General features: G+C 43.3%; 1 protein-coding gene across 1 annotated transcript in view; it reads right to left on the reverse strand.

Moving 5' to 3' along the window:
• Positions 1 to 21,845, reverse strand: part of QSOX2 (quiescin sulfhydryl oxidase 2) — a 90,120-nt gene that overhangs the window by 34,605 nt on the left and 33,670 nt on the right. Inside the window, exons 4-5 of the mRNA XM_054393243.1 lie at positions 6,858 to 6,918; positions 6,538 to 6,725 (exon numbers count right to left, since the gene is read on the reverse strand). Of these exons, the coding sequence (XP_054249218.1) occupies positions 6,538 to 6,725; positions 6,858 to 6,918 (249 nt within the window). The remainder of the gene's footprint in view (positions 1 to 6,537; positions 6,726 to 6,857; positions 6,919 to 21,845) is intronic.

The following is a 21,845-nucleotide window of genomic DNA, read 5'->3' on the forward strand; positions in this document are numbered from 1 at the left end:
TTACTAGAGGATGGCAAGTCAGCACTTCCATAGGACAACACTTCATCAACAGGAGACAGTATTTCTGACAAGGTATCAGCTGGAGGGAGACCCTCATCACTAATGCAAAATGTATCATCTTCACTTTTGGAAGAGCAGTTCCCAGCTTGAAACAATTGGGTTTTTGAGGAGACAGAAGAAAGCAGTCCCCTCCTTGCTTCCTCTATGACTTGTTTCTCAGTTTTTGAGTTATTCCGATCTCCTGTGGCTCCTCTTTGCAAAAAGTCAGATGAATTGGTTTCTGTATGGACTTCTTCAGACATCCCTGGTGTGGATGCAGACAGAGATGCAGTGAGTTTGCTGGGTAAGCATCTATCACTCAAAAGCTGTGCATGATTGTTTTTGTCTCCTGAAATTGGTAAGGTTCTTGAAGGCAGATGTGCTAATAATTTATTTGCAGTACCATTGTCAGGTGGCAAAGAGACAGTGTCCCCAGTGTGTGTACCCAAATCTAGATGTTTCAAAGAACCTGTTGGTGGATACACAGTAAAGCTGCCAATTTCACCATCCTCTTTCACTCTGCTAATTGCAGAACTGGGTTTCTGCTGTTCACAGATCTTAGGTGAGTAAATATTAGCACTCCCTGAAGAGCTGGCAACTGCATCTTGACGCTGTTTTGTGATCTCCTGAGAAGAGGCTTTGTTTCCACTGTAGATTTCTGAGGCCTTCAGATGTAGCTCATCCACTTCCTTGGCAGGGTTATCAGATTGGAAGGAGTCTGCTGACTTTGATTTGAAGGCACTTGCTGTGTCTGATGGAATGATGGGAAGTAAATTATCAGTGCAGCTGTGATCTGAAACATTTCCAGGACATTTCTGGGAGTATGATGAGGTCTCAGTGCTGTCATCTTTGGGCACTTCACATTCATGGTGTTTGTCACTAGGTAGTATTTCCTTCCCATTACTTATTTCAGTTAGAGTCTCTTTTGAAACACGAGGAATCACAGCACCATTGTCATAGACAAACTCTTCTGGGATACTGACATCTGTGTCCTCTCCATTTCTCAGCTCTAATTCAGAGTCTAAAGTGGAGCTTTCTGAGATGTCAATCCAAGCTGCAGACACTTTCTGAAATTCTGGGAGTGAAGAGTCTGATTTGGCACTTCTACATCTCAGAGAGAAGTTGTCTGACTTGCAGGATGGTTCAGTAGAAGCTAATCCTTGGGGAAATGCTTTTAAAAACAGTTCTTCATCAGAAACTTCATGAGAAATATGGTCCAAATGCTTCAGACACTGACTGCCCTCCACCTGATGGATCTCATGAGGGACAGGCACTTCCACTTCTTTAACTGGAACATTTCAAATGTTAAAATAAATAAATAAAATTAGAATTAAAAAAATATTTTAGAGAAGAGGTTGCTGACAGGTAATTTAAGGTTCAAATTCAGTAATCCTCAGATGTAAACTGCATTCAGAAGATAGTATTGTTAAATAAAGTTAGGACTATTAAAATATTTTTAATTAAAATATATTTTTATATAAAAATATATTTTTAATACCATTTTTATAGGAAAACCAACCAACCTCAAATAAAGATGAAGAACTCAATACTCCAGCGAACAAAATTAATGCCCAAAATATAAGAGTTTGAATGAAGTGTTTCCACCAAATTTTCTACTATTTTAGTCCATTTTTATTTTTTCAGACATCCTACTAAGAGTGAAATATGAGGATAAAACCTTGTGTGAGGGAACAAAAAATAGCTCTAGCATGTCCTATCAAAGTCTATCTTCAACTGATCTATGTTCATTTAAAAAGAACACCCTTAATGGTTTTGGTGTTTGGTTTTTTGTTTGTTTGTTTTGTGGTTTGGTTTTTTTTTTTAATGCCTCACCTTCCTTTCCACACCCTTGTTAGACCTTCTTCTTGCTAATCCTGAACAGGTGCTGGTGCCAAAATCCACCAAGGAACAGATCAACATCACAATTTCTCTTTCCTAAGCTAATTATCTTAACAGGCCTCTTCTGAAAGATCAATTGAGCTGCTCCAAAGAACAGCCAAGTCTTCAACCTCTGCCCTAAGTCATTCAGCTTGACTAAGTGGTCACAAACATGGTTTGTCTTCTTTATTGGGTACCTGTGGTTTTGCAATCTTCAGTCACAGAGACTGAGTCTGTGGTTTGACCAGTAGCATCACAGAATTTCTTGGCCACCATTTCAGATGCATTAGGACCTTGCACACCAAGGGATGGCTCCAAACCTGAGGAATTCTCTGCCTGTCTCTGGTATTGTACCAGTGTGTTCTTGTTCTCAGTAAAAAAGCTGTAAACAGACAAGGAATTAATGACTGGGAGTTGGTTTTGTGTTTCTAAGTTATTATGACAAATCTCTAAGATATATTCTGAATTCTTAGCTAATAGTTTGTCCATTTCTGACAACTATAAGTTTCTGTATTCCTTGTTGCTAGTATTTAACATCCATTTACAAACCCCTAAACCAGCAGCTTTTTCTGCATGTTGGTAATTAATTTATTATTTCACTTAGCTTTCTTTTTTTTTTTGGAAGGATTTCCCAGGCTTTTCCACCCCCTTACAGCCCTACTTATTAACTCTTGCACAGAAAAGAGATCTCCACACAACCACAAGCAGCTACTTTGGGCACATTGTAAGTTTCTCCAGGCCCTGCCTGCTCTAGACTGATGCCAGTATTCACTGGTCTCCTATGAGCATGCTTGTCAGCAATGAGAAGTGAAAGCACAGCCAAGAAACCTTTTAAAGATTTCTGTGACTTGTAATCAATAACACCATGAATTATAGATCAGCTCCATGCAGGGATTTATTTGAAAGCCTTTCCCTCTGGGGACTTAAGTAAATGCACAAACCTGACTCGCTCAGTCTGCTGAAGGTCTGGGTAACACTGAATGAAAGGAAGGGTTTAATTCATATAGATATGTTTATCTTTGTTGTTTGTTTGTATTTTTTCTGAAACAAACTAGATTTTCATCCATCTGAGCCTGCTTTGGAAGAATGTTCTGAGCAGTGTGGATACTGCTGGATCCTCATCTGCACTGCCCAGCTCCACTGGCTCAATGGGAAGCAAATGGAGATGCAGCCCTCTCTCAGAACACTGACAGAGCTCCTGCATTACTTCTGACTGTGGGCATTTCACATGACACCTCTACCTTCAGTTTAAGCATAAAATTAAGCCTAGTGTAGTACAAAAGCCTTCTGTGGTTAAATCCTAAGTAAAACTTGAGCCTGCTCCGAGGGGTTAAGTGATACATCGGCTTAGAGCCAGAGGATGACAAAGGAGTGAATTTCACCAATTAAATCAATACATTGCTGCTCCTTCCATATGAGTGTTTTGAAGTCTAATTAATATAGTGGCAAAGTGTTTTCAGTTTGTAGTTAAAAGCCATCAAGAAAATGTGAATTATCATTAGCAGCTGTGTGGCATCATTAAAAGATGTCCTGGTTATTAATGCTATGTCAATGGTACATTTGTTTCTAACACTGCAGTCACAGGCCCCAGATCTACAGAGTTAAATAACTGCTGAACATTTTATACTGCCCATAATCATCATGAAATATGGTTACCTGCTTGAACAAAACCAGCAGAGTTTAAAATTAATATAAAAAGCCTTTCAATAAAGCATAGCGGATTCTAACACCTAATGCAGGAGCATGGAGCTGTTCTAAATGGAAACACAAGTACCTGGGGAACAAATATAATTCTACTTTTTTTGCATGCAGGATGAAATAGTTTATTACCCAGTGCAGCCCCTTCCATGTGCAATATGATGGCAAACCACTGTGGCTTTTTTTCAGCATGAAACAGATTGTCCAACTTCTCATGATAAATCCAAATCACAGCACTACATGGTTACAGATATGTAACTGTGTATAGACACAGACAGACTTTTTCCTATTTCAGGATTAAGGCTCAGATTTATCTACTTCTATTGAAGAAATCAGTATCTATGACATACAGAAGTGCTGAGGTCATAAAAGTAATTCCCTGTAACCACCAGCAGTGTTTTGTAACATCAGAAGCAGTTTCTGCTAAACAGTACAGTTGATATCAACACTAACTCAAAGAACTTTTTGATCAAAATCAAGATTTCACTTAAAACGCTTTCTCCCCCCTGCACAGAAGGGTGAGTCTCTTTAAAGAATGGGAAAATCTGAAATAAATACACTGGCTTTTACTGACATGCTGAAGTGGTGAATATATTTTACCTGAAGAATTCACTAAGTGGTACAGAAATGATCTCCATGTGTGGATCCAGATAGCTTAATTTACCTGAAGCTGTTCACATACCTTTCAATAAGCTGGTCCCTGCCCTGAGGAATTTATCCTTTGGAACACCAGATTGTAGGTTGGACATGTGGAGGGCAGAATGTAACAAGGAGACAATATTAGTCAGAACACTAAGCAGTGATTTTGGTGCATCAACTGCTTGAATACAGAGGTTTTTCAAAACCTATAAAAATCCCTCTTGGAACTATTTAAAGCTCACAAAATTATCCAGAACTTAACTGCTTCCATCTTCTCCGCTGGACTGGTTCTGATCTTCCACTATTGATGTGGAAAGGATTTTACTTACCCCTCATATTTCCTGCTTTGTTTATTCTTTAGCTGGAGACAACTCTTTTTATTCCCTGATGGATCAGGCCTTTCTGAGCGAGCTGTAGACTTTGCTGAGAAGTGTAGCTTTGGGCTAGAAATAAGTCTCATTGTCTTTGGCTCTGTTGGTTCATCAGTTGCTGGACTTCTTGTAAGCTAAAAGGAAAAAGGTAACCCAAAGTTTCACCTGAATTCCTTAGCTCTAGTGTCAGCTCTTCTTCAGCTATTACCCACTCAAAACACCCACCAAGACATCTAATGACTGTGACTTAGCCTCTTGCTTCCCAGTCAAATTATGCAGCTTTTCCTGGAGCTGTGCTGTTGAATGTCTCATCATTAAGATTTCTCTTTGCTGCTTTAATAAAAGCTTTCTTTCCTGATGGGCTGCCCTGTAGAGGTTTTGCAGGTGCTGGATTTCTGCCTGCACAGAGCAGAAAGGAGTGTAAGAGAGCCAAGATTAGAGAGAAAAAGAGACCTACTTAAAAATTTGTATTGTATTTCTTAACACATGGTAATACTACACTCAATATATCCTGGAAATGCAATGAACAGCTTCTGTTCCTTTTTTTTTTTTTAGAAAATCTTTGCAATTTTATTTTTCCCTAATGTTAACTGGAGGTTACCCCTGAGAACTAATGGCAGACAAGAGAATATTTCATTGCCTGAGAGGTGAGACCTCTGGAAGTGAATTATATTCAGGCCACTCAAAACTACAAGATGCACTCTTGCTTGCATAGGAATAATTTGCAATAAAGGAGAAGTTTGTACACGACAAGAGTAGGACAGAAATTTTCTGACTACCAAGTGTAATTACGAGCTCAGCATTCCTCTGTAGTGGGAAAATTGAGACTGTAAAATTAGCTGACAGAATAATTTAATATATTTCAACATCAGAAGCATAAATCTGCATAAATTAGTGGAAACCTACGTTATATGACCTGTTTGTTGTGGCACAAATAGGAAAATCCACAATAGCAGTGGAGCAACAGAAAAAAAAAAGAAAAAGAAAGCAGTGGGTTTTGTCTAAGACTTACAGACTGCTGACTTTCAGACTGCTGACTTTGGCACAAAAGATCCATCTCACTTGCTCCAGCAGCTCCAAGTACCTCCCCCATTCTACCTCCTCCCACTGTTTAGTAGATGAAGTCCAGCTCCCCATGCTGCGGTATTACCTGCTCCTGTTTCAGCTCCATTAGGATTTTGTGCTGCTCTGCAGCCATGACAGAGGCTCCCTTACTGTCTTGCAAGTTTTCCAGACAGCTGGAGACCAAAGAAGGATGGGAATCACAATCAGATAATTAAAATCCCATTGATTTAATGCTCTTCAGAAAACAATACCAAAGACTGGAGCAAAGCTCCTCTCAAACCAGCAGCAGTAGCTATGGAAGGCTCTGAAGAAAATCTCTTAGACTAGGATGCCTCACCACCATGGGGCTGTATCACTTGGACCTCTCCTGAGGCAGCCAGATTCCCCAAGCACTCAGAACCAACTGATGAGGGGAACCATGTCCCAGGAGAGCTCAAACTCCTCATGGGGCTCCTGCACCTCCACTGCTGAGGGACACTATGTGAAGGGTGGTCTCACACTGTCCTCAAAGACACCTCAGCCCAGTGAGGGCTGAGGGACACCTCTCATGGGAGGGGATCACACCATCCCCAAGAGCCACTCAGCCCAGTCAGTGCTGAGGAACACCTCACACCACACCTCAGGGAGGCTGTAAGCAAGGAGCTCAGCTGTGCTCTGGAGAGAACAGAAGTGCAGGCTGCTCTGCTTCACTTGTGCTTACTCTGCAAGGGAATCAGTTTGTGTTTGCTCTTTTTTCCAACCTGGGACAGTTTTTCTTCCTTTGATCAGGCAGCAGCACCTCCACTTAGGGCTGAAGGATCTGATCCACTTATGTGGGTTTTCTGTCCCCCATGTTTCCCCCCCTCACCATTTCTGGTGGTCCAGCCAGGCCAGCTCAGCCCTGGCTTTCTCCCGGAGAGCTTTTCTGCGGAGCTTGAGGAGGGCAGCCTGGTGTCGAGCTCGCAGCTCTTCTCCCCTCAGACACTGCTCCGCCATGGCCAAGCTGAAGCGGCAGAAGGTGCTGGAGCCTCCATAGTGCCGGCCAACTCTGCTCCACTGGGGACAGAGCAGAGTGTCATGATTATCAGAGAAGTGCTGTGTGGGTGAGAAGTTCAATATGAGGAATAAAGCCAAAAATAATCTCCTCAAAAAAATCCCCAAACAGCAAACCACAGCAGCTGGCGTTACCTGACTTTCGGAGCTGGCCCCTTCGCTGCTCACCCCAGAGCTGTCCCCTGCACAGGTCTCACTGTGGGGCAGATTCAGAGGTGACAACAGATTCAAGATCTGATGGTTGTGCTCTGCTGGCAAAGTTTCTAAGGAGAAGATGTAAAGTCAAATATTTCTCTGTCACAGAAAGAAAACAGACCCCCAAACTGGTTCCCACAGAACATTCCAGCACCTCAGCAGTTGGGCCTTGACAGGAGCCTGGGGAGAGTCCCCCTGCAGCTCCTACTGAAGGGAGCAAGCTGTGAACATTGACCTCATTGTCAACTGAAATCATGATAAAAAAAGGTAAAAAGGAAAAAAAAAAAAGGGACCTATAAATAAGGTAAATAATGCTCAACTCCCAAGAGTTGGGTCAGAAGTACAAAAGGAGACTGCTACTCTAAACGTGCACAGTCAATATAAATATTTAGGTCAACATTTTGAAAATCACTTAGAAGAATTAGTGACATTTGCAGTCCTGTGCTAAAAAGCAATGGTGTTTGACTGATACCACCAGATCCTGTAACTTAGTGTTCACCTTCCTGAAGCACTGAGCAACATGAACCCCTTCCTCCCAGGGGATTTCCTTTTCCTGCCGTTTTGGGGATCGCCGGACTCTGATCGCTTCCTGTCCTCCATGCAGATAGCTTCAGTGAATCCATCTCTTGATTACTGAAGGTAAGAAAGAAAGAAAATATTTTCTTATTGCAGTCAGAGATACTATTTCAATTCCTAGCTTTCATAGCAAAGCCATGTATGGAGGCTGAGTATTTTTCAGACATGGTGCTCGTTTTTATGCAATGTTGGACATTTTACCTCTGTGAAGGGACATTTTACCTCTGTGAAGGGACATTTTACCTCTGTGAAGGGACATTTTACCTCTGTGAAGGGACATTTTACCTCTGTGAAGGGACATTTTACCTCTGTGAAGGGACATTTTACCTCAGTGAAGGGACATTTTACCTCAGTGAAGGTGTCTTTCTGGCAATTTCAGTAATTGCTGGTAATTTTTTAGAGTCTTATGGCTAAGGAGCAATTCTCTAGTCCTTCATTTGTGCCACTTTAAATGAACATAAGGATATGCACATACAATATTCTCATTCATGCCAAGCTATATGGTGGTAAAGCAAAATGAGGAAAATTAGATTTTCCCACAAATTTCAAAGCAGGGTTTACCTTTTAAACAATGCAAAATCTTCTGCTGCATTGGAAAGATGTTTACACTATGGCTTGTGCATACATTGGAGTAAAAAGACTGGATCACAAAGATCTTCACAGCAGAAATCTGAGTGAATAAAATGGTTTGGCCATGGTCTTAAAGATAACGTGACAGCTGTGTAAGTTGTTCTTAAGTGACTTGAAATGAACATCCATCTTAGAAACACATAATACTAATGACTTAATACCCCAAGTCATTCACACCACAAGATAAACCATCTTTTGTGCCTCGTTGTATAGTGCTTGCTCTACCTGCCAGCTCTGTTGTCACCTTCTGATTGGCGTCCTCTGTGTGTTTGCTCTGCACAGTCTGATCTTGGCACAGAAGGACAATCAACTTTGGAGCCACTGCACTCCTGCAGACAGAGACATTGTCTGTAGATCTGAGTGATTTACATGAAAGCCAAAACTTCTAAGCCTTCTTCCCTTGCCTCTGGGGAAAGCCCCTCCCTGTAGGTAATGGGGACCTTTTAGTTGCCTTCCAATATCTGAAGGGATCCTACAGAAATGGTTAAGAGGGACTTTTCATAAGGGTGTCTAGCAATAGGACAAGGGGGAATGGTTTTAAGCTGAGTCAGAGTAGAGTTAGACTGCAGTAGCAAGACGATTTCAGATCCAAATCACAGCCTAAGGGATTGTACTACCTGAGAGACCTGGACTCTTCCACAGTTTCTATCAGTTACAAAACAACACCACTTTTGATTATGGGACACTGAGTGGGAGAAAAAAAATCCCAGTGAACACTGGAGGAATGTTTGGCTGGATCCAGAAGCAGTATCACAGGATCCCAAAGGATAACTTACCTCTGAAGTCTGCTGAAGCAGGTCACTCAGAAACCTCTCACTTTCCTGAAGCTCTCTCTTTGCTTTCTCCCTCAACACTGTGAGCTGCTGTTTCTGCTGGAGCTGATGGACCTGTATGAGGAAATTACATGCTGTAAATGATATTTTAATCAAGTCCCACGATTCCACAGAGCTGGGGGGTAAAGGGCAGCAAACTGCAATAGAAGGCAGCACAGGTGTTGTTCAGGCAACAGCTGTCACATCCTGCCACCCTTGCAAGGCAGTACAAATGTTTGCTTTGGCTGCAGAGTGATGCATTTTCACCCACCAGTGCTACAATGGGATCTCCAGATAGTAAAGTAAGGCTAAAATCTTTTCCTTATAGCTACCTGAGGTTTATAAACCTGGTGCAGAGTCAGCTGATGCCAACTGATTACAGCTTGGATACACCTGAATCCAGGGTTAGCCAAAGCATTTTCACCTGGGCTAGAAGAACTGGAGCTGCTCTTTCCTTGTTGCATTGTTTACTCACTGTACCTTCAGCTTGTGGGCCAGCAATAGGGAGGTTTGCCTTAAATTGTCCAGATGGCTCCTGTGTTTCTCTTCTGGTGCTGTGTAGCTAGGGCCTCCCTCACCTGCAGAAGTTTAGGAAATAGACATTAGCAGTCACTATTTCTCAATTAAAAAATAAAAATCCATCCTCCATTGAATAGGTGCCACATGAGGAGTTTACCGTAAGGAGGCAGGGGAAGTAGATTTCCTTCAGATTTCAGTTACTGCCCTCAAAATGTTTCCACACAAACTCCCTGGGGATTTAAGCACTTCCTGAGGGTTTTGCCAGCAGGGCTGCCTTGCTGGCTCACCTTTGAGGCCAGCACACCTTGTAAGTAATGTAAGCACCCTGGTGTTTCCAGCAAGGTCCCAGGGCAACTGCTTCTCAGCATTCTTTGCTGCATTTCAGGCCTGACTGTACCTCTCAAACCATGCCTGAGTCCTAATGCACAGACTGAAGCAAGGGATCCCCAAAAGGGAACAGGGGAGTGTGAACATTGTTCCTAACTGTAATGTTCTGTGATTCTGTGATTTCCCTTTAGAATCCTCCTTATGCCTATTTTTGAAAGCCTCCCAAATCTGGCATCTGTCTTTACTCCTGGAATATCTCCTCTGCATACATTTACTTACCCCACCATATCCAAAGATGGAAAATGTTGCTACTTCCATCTTGTCAAGAAATATGTTAGTGTAAAGTCCTGCAAGTGTTGAGGAGGTGAGAACAAGTAGGACTCAGAAGGGCCAAGGCCAGGAAGGAGGAGGACTGGGAAGAAATTCCCATTCTAAGCCCAAAATCCAGAGTGTGCAGCCACTCTTGTTTTCACTGCTTCAATATGATCAGAGTTGTTCTTTACAAAATGACCTGGACCCTTCCTGGAACTCCAGCAGCATTGTGCCTGCCCCCTTCATCTTGCAACTTCTCCCTGTACAGGGGTGCAGGCTTGATTGCTCTCCTTTGTCACAGGGAGGACAAAGCCATGGAAAAAATGCTTTCAATTTTAAGCGGGGAAAACAACTTTTGTTCCAGATGCACGTATTTCACTGCTGCTTCCTTACTGTAACTCTTCTGTCTGTCACAGTATAGGTGATGTAATGTTTACCACTGAGAGGTTCTTGGCTGCTTTGAGCTCCTCAGATGAATTGCTAAGCTTATGCAAACAGGTTGCGTGTTTACTCTGTGCTGTGCCACTGTCACAGCAACCAGAGACATAAATGAATTGCAGTGTGGGTCATAAATAGAAATGGGTTTGACCTGGAAAATTGAGACAAAAATCTGCATCCTTATCCAGATTGTCTGAGTCCAAATTACCCTGCCCCTCAGGATAAGCCCATGACATGAAAGGTTTGGTTTTGTTTTAAATATTAAAGGATCTTTAACATGGAAGGAGCAGGAATGTGAGCTTCTTTGCATGCCAGGATGCTTTTTGTGTTCACATGGATGTGAGCGAAACAGAATGTTAGTGTTAATGCTTCAAGCCTGATGCAGATTTTCTGTCAGAAGGCTGCTGTGTTTTAGAAACAGCTTAACTGCAAATTTCACTTACTTCTTACAGTGTTACTGCAGGAGGCTTTTCTTAAACCCATACTTTTCAAAATCAAGAGACTGGATGAAAATCTCATCTTTTTTTTTTCAGTAATGAGTATCTCCTCATTCCAGAGGGTTGTTTGAAGAGGCAAAATCATACTGAATTACCTAGAAATCACACGCCAAATAAAGAGTTCATCCTTTTAAAAAGTTCTGGTTTTACCCCAACCTTTCTAATTTTGAGGACTGATTCAGACTCTTTAAAGCTTATATATACTAGAGGTGGTTCTGTGAGATGGTATGTTTAGAAAAATCCTGTGGATGAAAGAGGTGTTGTCTTTACAGGGAAGTTCTGGGTTCAAGCAATGTAATAGAAAAACAGACAAGTGAAATATTCTTCAGTGGGTATACAGACAGCTCAGCACTTTCACAAGTCAGGTAAGGATGCCTCCTGCAATCCTAACAACTAAGGTCATTTCATAAAATAAATTTACAAGCTAAATTTACTGATGCTAAGTTTTTTGATTAGCTTTTAAAACTCCTATACTACCTGTGCCATTTTGTAGTATGATAGTCTATTAGGATATATTTTAAAAGTGGCATTTGCAATTAGTGCCTCAAGTTGAACAGTGTTGCTCTGCTCAAAGCCCTGACCAGTGTTATTGATCTCAAAGTCAATAAAAAGTTTGTTCTGATCTGTTTTCACTCCTTCTAAACATAATTCTCCTAGTTATGGCTGTTTCCAGATGCATTTCTTGTGTTGCAACATCCTGCTTTAGAGAGAAGGCCGCCTGGCTGAGCTTCCCATCCTCTTGCCCTGTGATGAATGGCATTTCACTGCAGGCCCAGATAGCTGCAGTGCACAGACACTCTGTCTTAAAAAAAAAAAAAAAAAGCTATTTATTAAATCACTTTCCGCTGCACCTGCAGAATCTGAGCAAAGCCCTGTAGAATCTCCATGACATATAATTAAAAAAGCTGGGCTAAAAGTCTCATTTTTCTAATCACTTGAAGCCAGGAAGAAGCACTTACTGCTGCTTTACTCAAGGACAGATTTTCCTCTTTCTGCCCATGTCAGCAATCAGCCCAAACCAGTTATTACAAAAATACATGCTTGCAACTTTAGATGTAAGAACAACTTTGCCTGTGATTGTCCCCCTGTACTCAGCACTGGTGAGGTCACACCTTGAATATTGGGCTCAGTTTTGAGACCCACACTACAAGAAGAACATTTAGGTGCTGGAGCATGTCCAGAGAAGGGTGAAGAAGCTGGTGAAAGATCTAGAGCACAAGTCTTACGAGGAGCAGCTGAGGGAATGGGGGTTGTTCAGCCTGGAGAAAAGGAAGCTAAGGAGAGAACTTATGGCTCTCTATAGCTTCCTGAAAGGAGGTCGTAGTGGTGTGGGAGCTGGTCTCTTCTCCCGGGTAACAAGTGACAACATGAGGAGAAACAGCCTCAAGATGTGCCACGAAGTTTTGGGTTGGACATGAGGAACAATTTTTTTCCCCAAAAGGGTTGTCAAGCCCTGGAACAGGCTGGCCAGGGCAGTGGTGGAACCATCTCCTCTGGAAGTGTGAAAAACCAGGTAGATGTGGTGCTCAGGGACATGATTTAGTGGTGACATGGCAGTGTTGGGTTAATGGTTGGAATTTATGATCTCAGAGGTCTTTTCCAACCCTAATGGTTCTATGATTCTTCAGCAGTACCTGTAAGCCAAGAGCAATCCCTAAGCAAGAGACTCTAAACTGGAGGGCCATACTTGTTTACTCAGGAAAATCAATGAGCTGATCTGCATTCCTGAGTGCCTTGGAGTGCTGTATTTTCATGCTTGCTGAATCAGTTTCTTCCCTCCTCTATAAATACGTCTGGTATCCCACTTGTCATCGAAGAGTAGCTGCTTGCTAGACAAGGGGATTAATGTGGCCTGTGCTGCTCCTGTCTTCCACATATTTTGTGTTTATATCTAAATCCTCTAGCACAGAGGGTTGGCCAGAGTTCAGCTTCCAGCCAGATGTTGCAGCACATGGCAATACCTCACCCTGCTGCTGCCCTTTCCACGTGTAGCATGTCACATCCAGAGCATCAGAACAGCTCTTGCAGCAGACTAGCAAGAGAGAGACAGACCTGGATTGGGACCTAACCAGAGCCCTGGATTTCCATGGAATATTCCTTCTGTTGCTCATCAGTCATACACTGGAACAGGCTGCTCGGGGAAGTGCTTGAATCATCACCCCTGAAGAGATTTAAAAGCTGTGTAGATGTGGTGCTGGGGGACATGGTTCAGCAGCAGACTTGGTAGTGCTGGATTAATGATTGGAGTCAGTGATTCTTATTCTGTGATGAACTCCCGCAACCCACCACACTTGCAGTATGCAAACCAAAGCCCCAACCTGTGTGACAAAGTGACACTGGACCCCACAGTGTAAGGAATGCAGTCGTGTGTCCAGATGCTTTGCAGCGGTATTGTACAAGTAGCAGCACCCTATGGGGTAGCAGCATGGAAGGGAACAACATCCTGACTTCTTGTGCCCACACAGGCTGCAGGTTAACTTCTCAGCCAGCTAAGGAGCAATGCAGATACAGTCTGTGTGTGTATGGAGAGCAATGAGTTCAGAGGGAGAAAACTGGTATCAAAAGAAGTGAGAACAACTCTCAAGAGCAATTCCCATGTTGCCTGTCAGAGTCGAGAAGCTTTAGTAAGCTCCAGCATCAGCATTCAAACATCTCAGTCCTGCAGTCTGCCTCATAGATGTATGAATGCTGATGATGGAGCTCACGGAAGTTTCACCAGGCAGAGGCCTTGTACATACAAAAGACAGCTAAGGACTGTGAAGGGAAACACGAAGAGCTGTCTTATTTCAAAACTATCCATCAGAGGGCAATTAGCTGAAACCATACTGTTACACTTCTTTGGTGATCCCACTAATTTAATCATCTCTCCCTCTGCTTAGAAGCAAGAAGGCAGCTCCCTCTAGTGCTACGAGAAAAAATGTCAACCATCAGTTAAGGGGAAAGTTATTACATAAAAATACACTGCAAATACAAAAAAAAGTTAAAATTCTGCATGTTAAGAGTAATGAATTTGCTTTCCTAAAGCAAATTGCTTTAAACCAGTAGCCATGCTTAAGCTTCAACCTTTAGAAGACTTTTAAACAATCCATTTCAATTGTATCTCTCAAATGCCAAAACCAAAAAACACCTCAAACCAACAAAAAACAAGACAAAACAAAACAAAACCAAACCCCAAACCCGCAAAAAACCAAAGAAGGGATAGAAGTCTGGCCTCAAGAAATGAGCTTTCTGCCTTGTTTAGGCCAGTCTGATGTGTACAAGAATCACAGAATTGTTTCAGTTGGAAAATACCTCTAAGATTGAGTGCAATGATCAAACTAACACCTCCATGGCCACTAAACCACGTCCCCAGGTGCCATGTCCTCAGGTTTCTTGAACACCTCCAGGGATGGTGACTCCACCACCTCCCTGGGCAGCCTGTTCCAATGCTGACCACTCTTGCACTAAAAAGATATTGTTCCTGATACCCAACCTAAACCTCCCCTGGCACAATTTCAGGCCATTTCCTCTTATTTTATCACCTGATACTAGGGGGAAGACACTAACCACCACCTCCCTCCAACCTCCTTTCAGGGAGTTGTAGAGAGCAAATGTTTCTTTACATTCATTTATTTAGTAGCAATACAGGAGCTTGGATACTGTGGGTTGTGTTCAGAGGGCATGCTGCAGCATCAGGGAAAGCATGGCTCATCTGTTCAGCTGCCTGTGGAAGAGCCTTGGTGATCTGGCAGGAACAATAGAAAGGTTGTGTGTAATGGTGTCCCTGAGACAATCAGAATGTGCAAACCACTTCCTCGTCAGCTCACTTGGTTATACCAAGTTTTGTTTCTCAACTGAAGAGAGATGCTTCCAAAGTGATGTGAAATACTTTCCAGTGATGCCTGTGGAGGCAATTTGTGTTCATCACAGCATGTGCTATGGCATTTGTGATTCTGCATTTTACACTGGCTGTGTTTAAAAAGAAAACTCAAGAGTTCAGGACAATTTACTCCAGGCAGTAAACAGTTACCAAGATTTTTGTGGATATCTGTTTCTTATACTCTGCTTTGTTATGGTTGAAAATGAAATTTGTTACTTTGCCAAGGATCTTTACTAGAGAAAACGTCTTATGTCTCTGGCACAGCAGTAGGAGGTGATGCATGCATCTTTTAAAGGTAAATGTTTATATTTTGCAGCAGCTGTAGAGCTGCACATCATTATGCTGCCTGTGCACAGGGACTTCTGTGGTCTGTGAAAGAGAATAGAATCAGCTGCTGATGTGCTGCCTTATAAGCAGAAAATACAGCCTTGCCTCTGAATGCCCTTTTCTGAGAGGAGTGTTGAACAGATCCATTTGTGACCCATATTTCAAGCCCACATTGTCTTCAGAATGACAGTTCTGTGCCTCATCTGCAGCAACATGGCCTGGGTTGGAGCTTCTGGCTTACAGTCAAACCCTGGGCTGGAGCTCACTCAAGCGTCGTCAGCTCCTGCAAACACTCAGAGAAGGTAAAGGGCTCTCCTGGTGTGGACACAAGGCAGCAGTTTCTATTGTTCAGGTGGTGAATAGTGGTTGGCAGGGTTATTTTACAAAGACAGATTTCAGAATTGTGGCCTTTAGTTATTAATATTAAGTAAATACATTGTCTTGCTCTTATGGTAAACACTCCAGACAACAGACCTACTGTCCAATCACATAAGATGCCCTCCTAGTCCCTGGGGGATGGGTGAAGCATAGTAAACAATGCTGGCTTCTCCACCTCCTCAAAATCCAATATTAGGTATAAAATTTTGTGGGGAACACAATGAAGAATCCTTAATAAGAGGAAAGGCTTTTTATAAGTACCCTCTTTGAGGAAAGGTTATCTGATCTTGTTCTTTTGTCTCAGAAAAGCCCTTAAAACAATGCACCATCTGCTACTGTTTGGTAGAAGCAAGCAGAGGTCTCTTCAGACAGAGCAGCCTGATTGTGACTCTTTGCCACTTAACCCTTTCGGCCACAAACTTTCTCTTGTTTCTATGCAAACATTTATTCTGAGCAGCAGTGGTGATGCCCTGCACCCCATCCTCACCTTGGCCAACCTTGCAGGACCCTGGAGCAGACCCCTCCATTCAGCCTTTGTTAATCCCTCTACATGTTCTGTGCATTCAAGTCTCTTGCTGTACAAGTAGGATAATACCCCACACTTTTCTGATGTGGTAATTATGAAGGATTCATTACAAGGCTTCTCAAGACCTTCACACGAAGCTGCAAAGTGCTGAAAACATCTCTGAGCTGAAAGGGGTTTGTTCCTCTGGGGCTGTCTGTAGCTGTTGCTGTGTCTCTTATAAGGCACAGGAGCAACCTATGAGGTGACACCCAGCTGAACTCACACCAGTGAGACAGCACAGCACTGCATGGCAACAGCAAGGCCTTTCCATTGCATTTTTGGTGGTGTTAAATTGGACATGAAGCTTGAGAGAAGATTTTTTTTTTCATGTATTCATTGTTCACCTTCGAAATCTGCCATGCACCAGCTCCTTGAAATCCCCCCTCACCCTAGAAGATATTTCAGTCCTAGTCAGAACCACTGGCAGGTGTTCCCTTGCAGTGAATGACAGTTCATTCTTTTGCAATAGCCTAAGAAGTACCTCGGGAGAGCAATGAATAACCACCATGCCTGACACTTCAGGAGATGTCACCTTAGAATCACAGAATCCTTTGAGCCAAACCATTCTTTAACTCTACCAAGGCTGGTGCAAAACCATGTCCCTCAGCACCACATCTCTGCATCTTTTAAATATCTCCAGGGATGGGGATTCAGCTACCTCCCTGGGCAGCCTGTTCCAGGCTTTGAGAACCCTTTCACTGAAGAAGTTTCTTCTAATATCCAATCTAAAAGGATCTTACCGAAGTCCTGCTCAAAGCCATCTTCAGTTTCAGCTCTGCAGCTCAGAGGGGCAGAGGGCTGTAAACTGGGGTTGTCCAGTGTCCTCAGGCTCTCTCTGGGAGACTGATTGGCAATTTCCTCTTGATGCTGAACTTTCCAAATAGTCCCACACTGGTAGGGATTCCTCTGAGCTGTGACTTCTCTCTGCAGACTGTGTCAAGGAGACAACAGCAATTACTGAGTTTTAGAAGCTGTGAATGTCTACAAGCAATCTTTTGAACAAAAAAATGGTTATTTAATTTTAACAAAATTGTCATTTGTTAGGTTTTGTTAAATGGAAACAAAAGACTCTCTGAAAAGTCATACCTGCCAGTGTATAAAATCCTCTTCCTTCTACCTTGAAGTTTTCAGGAAACCTAACCCCACTTGTCTTTACCTACTCTAGCTCCTGCTCTGAAAGAGCTGGGTGTTTTTCAACCTGGTGGCAAACAGAAACAACAACCTTGCCATTTGGAGCTTAGTTTCTGAGGACTGCATTGCACAATTCATGCCCTTGTTAGGACCTGGTTGCACAATCTAGCTCTGAACCGTGGCAAAGTTCTCTGAAATCTTTTTGGAAACACAAAGCACTGATTGTAGTTCCAGTGATTCTGGGATTTGTGCTGAGAAGGGCTGTGGCCACTCTCGTTTTCGCTGGAGAAAAGGAGGCTGAGAGGAGACTTTCTGGCTCTTTACAACTCCCTGAAAGGAGGCTGTAGTAAGGTGGGGGTTAATTTCTTCTCCCTAGTAACAAGTGATAGGACAAGAGGAAACAGACACAAGAAGATTTAGGGTGGACATAAGAAGAAACTTCTCCACTGAAAGGGTTTTCAAGTGCTGGAACAGGCTCCCCAGGGAGGTGGTTGACTCCCCATCTCTAGAGGTGTTTAAGAAATGTGGTGCTGAGGGACATGGTTTAAGAGCAGATTTCATAGAGCTAGAGAATGGTTGGACTCAATAATCTTAAAGGTCTTTTCCCACCACAGTGATTCTAAGATTTGCTATTGCTACCTATCCTTTAATATTTCAAAGCAAGGTCAGCACCAGGTTCCACAGTCCTGAGAGAGATCCCAGCTAACTGCTTTTGGGTTTGGTTTGGTCTGTAAGTATCTGAGCTTAACTTAAAAGATTAGGCAGGAAGGTGTGAAGATGGGCATTTATTGATGGAGCTTCAGCTGAAACACACATAGGGACACTGGGGCACTGAACTGGTGACAGATGTTTTCTTTTTTATACAGAAAAATGAATGTGGAATTTTTTGTATTTTTTTTTTCATCAGCAATCAGCTTAGGGAAATCTTATTTCGTTTTTCTCATTAATAAGCTTTTCTTTGTTTTTCATGACCCAGAAACTGCTAAAACGATTAGAACAGCTTCCACTAACACATCTTGGAATTTGTCTTCAGAAAGTGGGAGCAAAGGTAGATGAGAGAAGAAGAGATTTCTTAAAACAGTGAGAGAGAAGGGGATTTCTTAAAAAGCAACTCTAATATTTGTTGGGCAAATGCACTGACTATGGTCTCTGGGTTTGTGTTGTGGTAGTTTTTGAGTTAACACCCCTGTCTCCCTGGGCTCTTGACAAATGTATACTTCTCTTTGAGCGACTGACGTCAAGGTCCAAATCCAGCCCTGCCTGATTCCATCACTGGCAGTCAGTGCAGGTTCTACAGAAAACACTGGGATTATACAGGAGTGGCAGCAACCCCTCTTCTCCAGGTAGAACCAGCTCTGCAGTGGGCATGCACTCTCATAGGATCACAGAATCACAGAAACGCAGACCAGTCTGGGTTGGAAGGGACCTCTGGAGATCACCTAGTCAAATCCCCCTATTAAAGCAGGGTCACTTCCACAGCAGGCTGCCCAGGATCACAGTGTCCAGGCAGGTTTGGAATCTCTCCAGGGAAGGAGTCTCCACAATCTCTCTGGGCAGCCTGCTCCAGGGTTCCAGCACTCTCACAGGAAAGTTTTTCCTTGTGTTTAGGTTCAGCCTCCTGGGTTTCAGTTTGTGCCTGTTGCCCCTTGTCCTGTCTCTGGGCACCACTGACAAGAGTCTGGCCCCATCCTCTTGCCCTTCACTCTTAAGATGTTGGTCACCATTCACAATTCCCAGATGAGGCTCTTTGTATTTGCACGAATCTGCCCAGTGAGCCTTCAAAACTGAGCTGACAGCAGAAGTGTGATCTCTTTGATCGCCAAGAGTGTAACTTGAAAGCCAACAGCCATCCTATAGGTAACTGAATGAAAAGAAGGATGAAATTGCATGCACATTTTCTGGCAGTTTGGAGAATTCCCATCAGTGAGTCATTTGCATGAGCAACAAACCTCCACCCGCCACCCCTGTGGACTGCAGAGCAGCCGGGCATGAAATAGGAACATTTCTTATGGAAAGAGGCACCTGCAGGACTCCGTGCATGAAGATGAGTCACTGCTTTCACAGCTATAATTAAACATGTAAACACAAAACTGTGCTGTCAAAACTGGCTGTGGATAAGATCATGTTCAAGGGTGCTGGTTTTGTAACACTGGATGTTTTGTGTTTGTGAATGAGGCCGGCAAACAGTCAGTTTCTAACAGGTGGCTTTGTTTAGATGAACTCTTGAAGCTCCATTGTAGCCAGCTGTGGACTCCTAACTCGTTACTGCCGGTAGTAACAGTGGAAGCCACAGCATAGACCCAATTCAGCTGCTTTTGCTGTCACGTTTTCTAACCTTTCTTTAGCTACACTGGTGATGAGCTACAAGCTCAGCTTTACCAAGGGCTAAGAGGGAAGCTCTGTCCCTGACTTCACTGTCCTGGGAAGTTTTGTGTGTGAGTCAAGAGACTGACTCCCTGCCGACACTCCCCCATACAGAATTCACATACTCACAGTGTAAATGTGTCTGGAGCAAGTCAAACTGGGACCCTGGACAGTGTGTCCTCAGTCACCTCCCTAACACACTGCTGCTCCTTCACCATGTGGCTTTCTCTCTGCTCAGATCATAGCTGTATGCCCTCAGCTGTGTGAATACTATAGTTGATGATAGCAGAGCCACTTCAGGAAGAGCTGAATCGTGGGAGCCTCACATTGTCCTAGGTGGATGTGTACTGCCCATGCATGCGTACAGAAGGACTCTCATCCCAATCACTCCCTGTGAGTGAGTGTGTGAGCTTCAGATGCAAAATCAGAATCTAGATCACATGCAGAGGAAAGCTGAGAATAATCAAAGTCAGGCTTTTACTCTGAACCTTTGTGTCATCTGCTTTACCAGTAGTTACGAAAGGGTTAGATATGGGGTGGTCTTTCGTTTCTATCTTCCCCTTTACTCGCACTGCAGAGGGAGCCCTCAGTCCACAAAAAGATGAGTCTGGAGTTGTTCACAATACAGCAACATTTTCCACTTCTAATCTCTAATTACAGTGATATTTTATCTGCAAGCAGCTCTCCTATTTGGGAAGAGCACTTGCAACAGGGTTGTGATTTATTGTTGGAGATATTTTATTGGTGGGTTTTTCCATGATGCTCAGAGGACTTTGACTCCACTGGCCAAGCACACAGGAGCTTTGCTTTCTCAGTAATTGCATTGTTCAGATCAGCTCAATCTGTCTTATTTCTGCTCTGTCTGATGCGTCTCCATTACATCAGAGGGGCTCTTCCCTTCGGGGCCCATGGGGGTTCTGCAGCTACCCTCCATTACCGTGAATTAGAGCTTCATATAAACACACACCCATCAGGACAAGAGTAATGGGTCCCACCATTTTCTTCAGGCTGGTGGCTGTACTCTCCAAGGTGCAGTGCCCACAGAGCTCTGACTCTCTTCACTGCAGCTCTGAGTGCCAAGTGCTCATGTTTTATACATTTGTCATCTCCTGTGACACAACAGCTCCATAATCCATGCCACTGGTCTCGTGGAACAGAAATCAGCCCTTGCCTTTGTGAACATGGTAGCTGCACACTAAGAAAAGGGTTTAACTCTCAGTGATTTCAGTAATTACTGTTCATAACTTCTGTAAGCTGAACACTCAGGATTTATCTCTCCAATTTTCATGCTCCTCTTGTTTACTTGGCACTGTAAAGCTGTAAACAATCTTCTTTAAAAGAACACGGTGCCTTATACCCTGCCTTCAGTTACCAAACCCACTCTTCTTTCCACTAGAGCTCCCTACACTCTAACTGCACACGGGTTAGCTTGCCCAGCTCACTGCTGGGCACTAAGGAACTGCCTGCTGAGCAGAGTCATGCCTGGGCAGGGATCCCACAGCACCAACATTCATTCTTCGCTCTCAAGTTGGGGACGTTGTGACCAGTTTGCTGCACATATGTCCTGCCTTGGGTAATGCCTGTCCAGGTCATATTTAATCTAGGGCTCAGAGGATTTATTCTCTAAGGGAAGACCTCTCTGCAGGGACGTGTGTCCCCTGCAAGGCACTCGGGCTTTGTCCTTCTCTATGGCCATGCAGGGGCACTGTCTGCTCTGCAGTTAGTGATTGCATCTGAGCTAAGAGATCCTCTCACGATCCTCCCTGTCACCAGAGATGACTCACCTAGGGCAGTGACACAGTATGTCTTTGCTCTCCAAGACACAGGCTGCCGCCTATATTAAACATTTAATTAACGCAGGCTGACTGAAAACATCCTGCATTCATCTAATAATCCCTTTTTCTAAACTTCCTGCCTCAAAATCTGGCTCCCGTGATAATCACCGGGCTCTGACACCTGTGCTGTTCAAAGAAACAATCTGTGTGGGTTGCTGCTGCTCCACATACACGCAAGCCGTAGAACTGAATTTATCACCCCCTTTGGGGGTAAAGTGGGGGAAAACAATTACTGAAAATGAATGTATAGGATTCATTTGATGAAATCACCCATTAATCCCCAGCGCCAAGGCGATCAGTGGAGATTTAACTAGGTGCTCACAAAGATCCTCAGTTTATTCTTCCGCCAATGCCATAC

Source organism: Indicator indicator, chromosome 28 (genome assembly GCF_027791375.1).
Source record: "Indicator indicator isolate 239-I01 chromosome 28, UM_Iind_1.1, whole genome shotgun sequence".
Lineage (NCBI taxonomy): Eukaryota > Metazoa > Chordata > Aves > Piciformes > Indicatoridae > Indicator > Indicator indicator.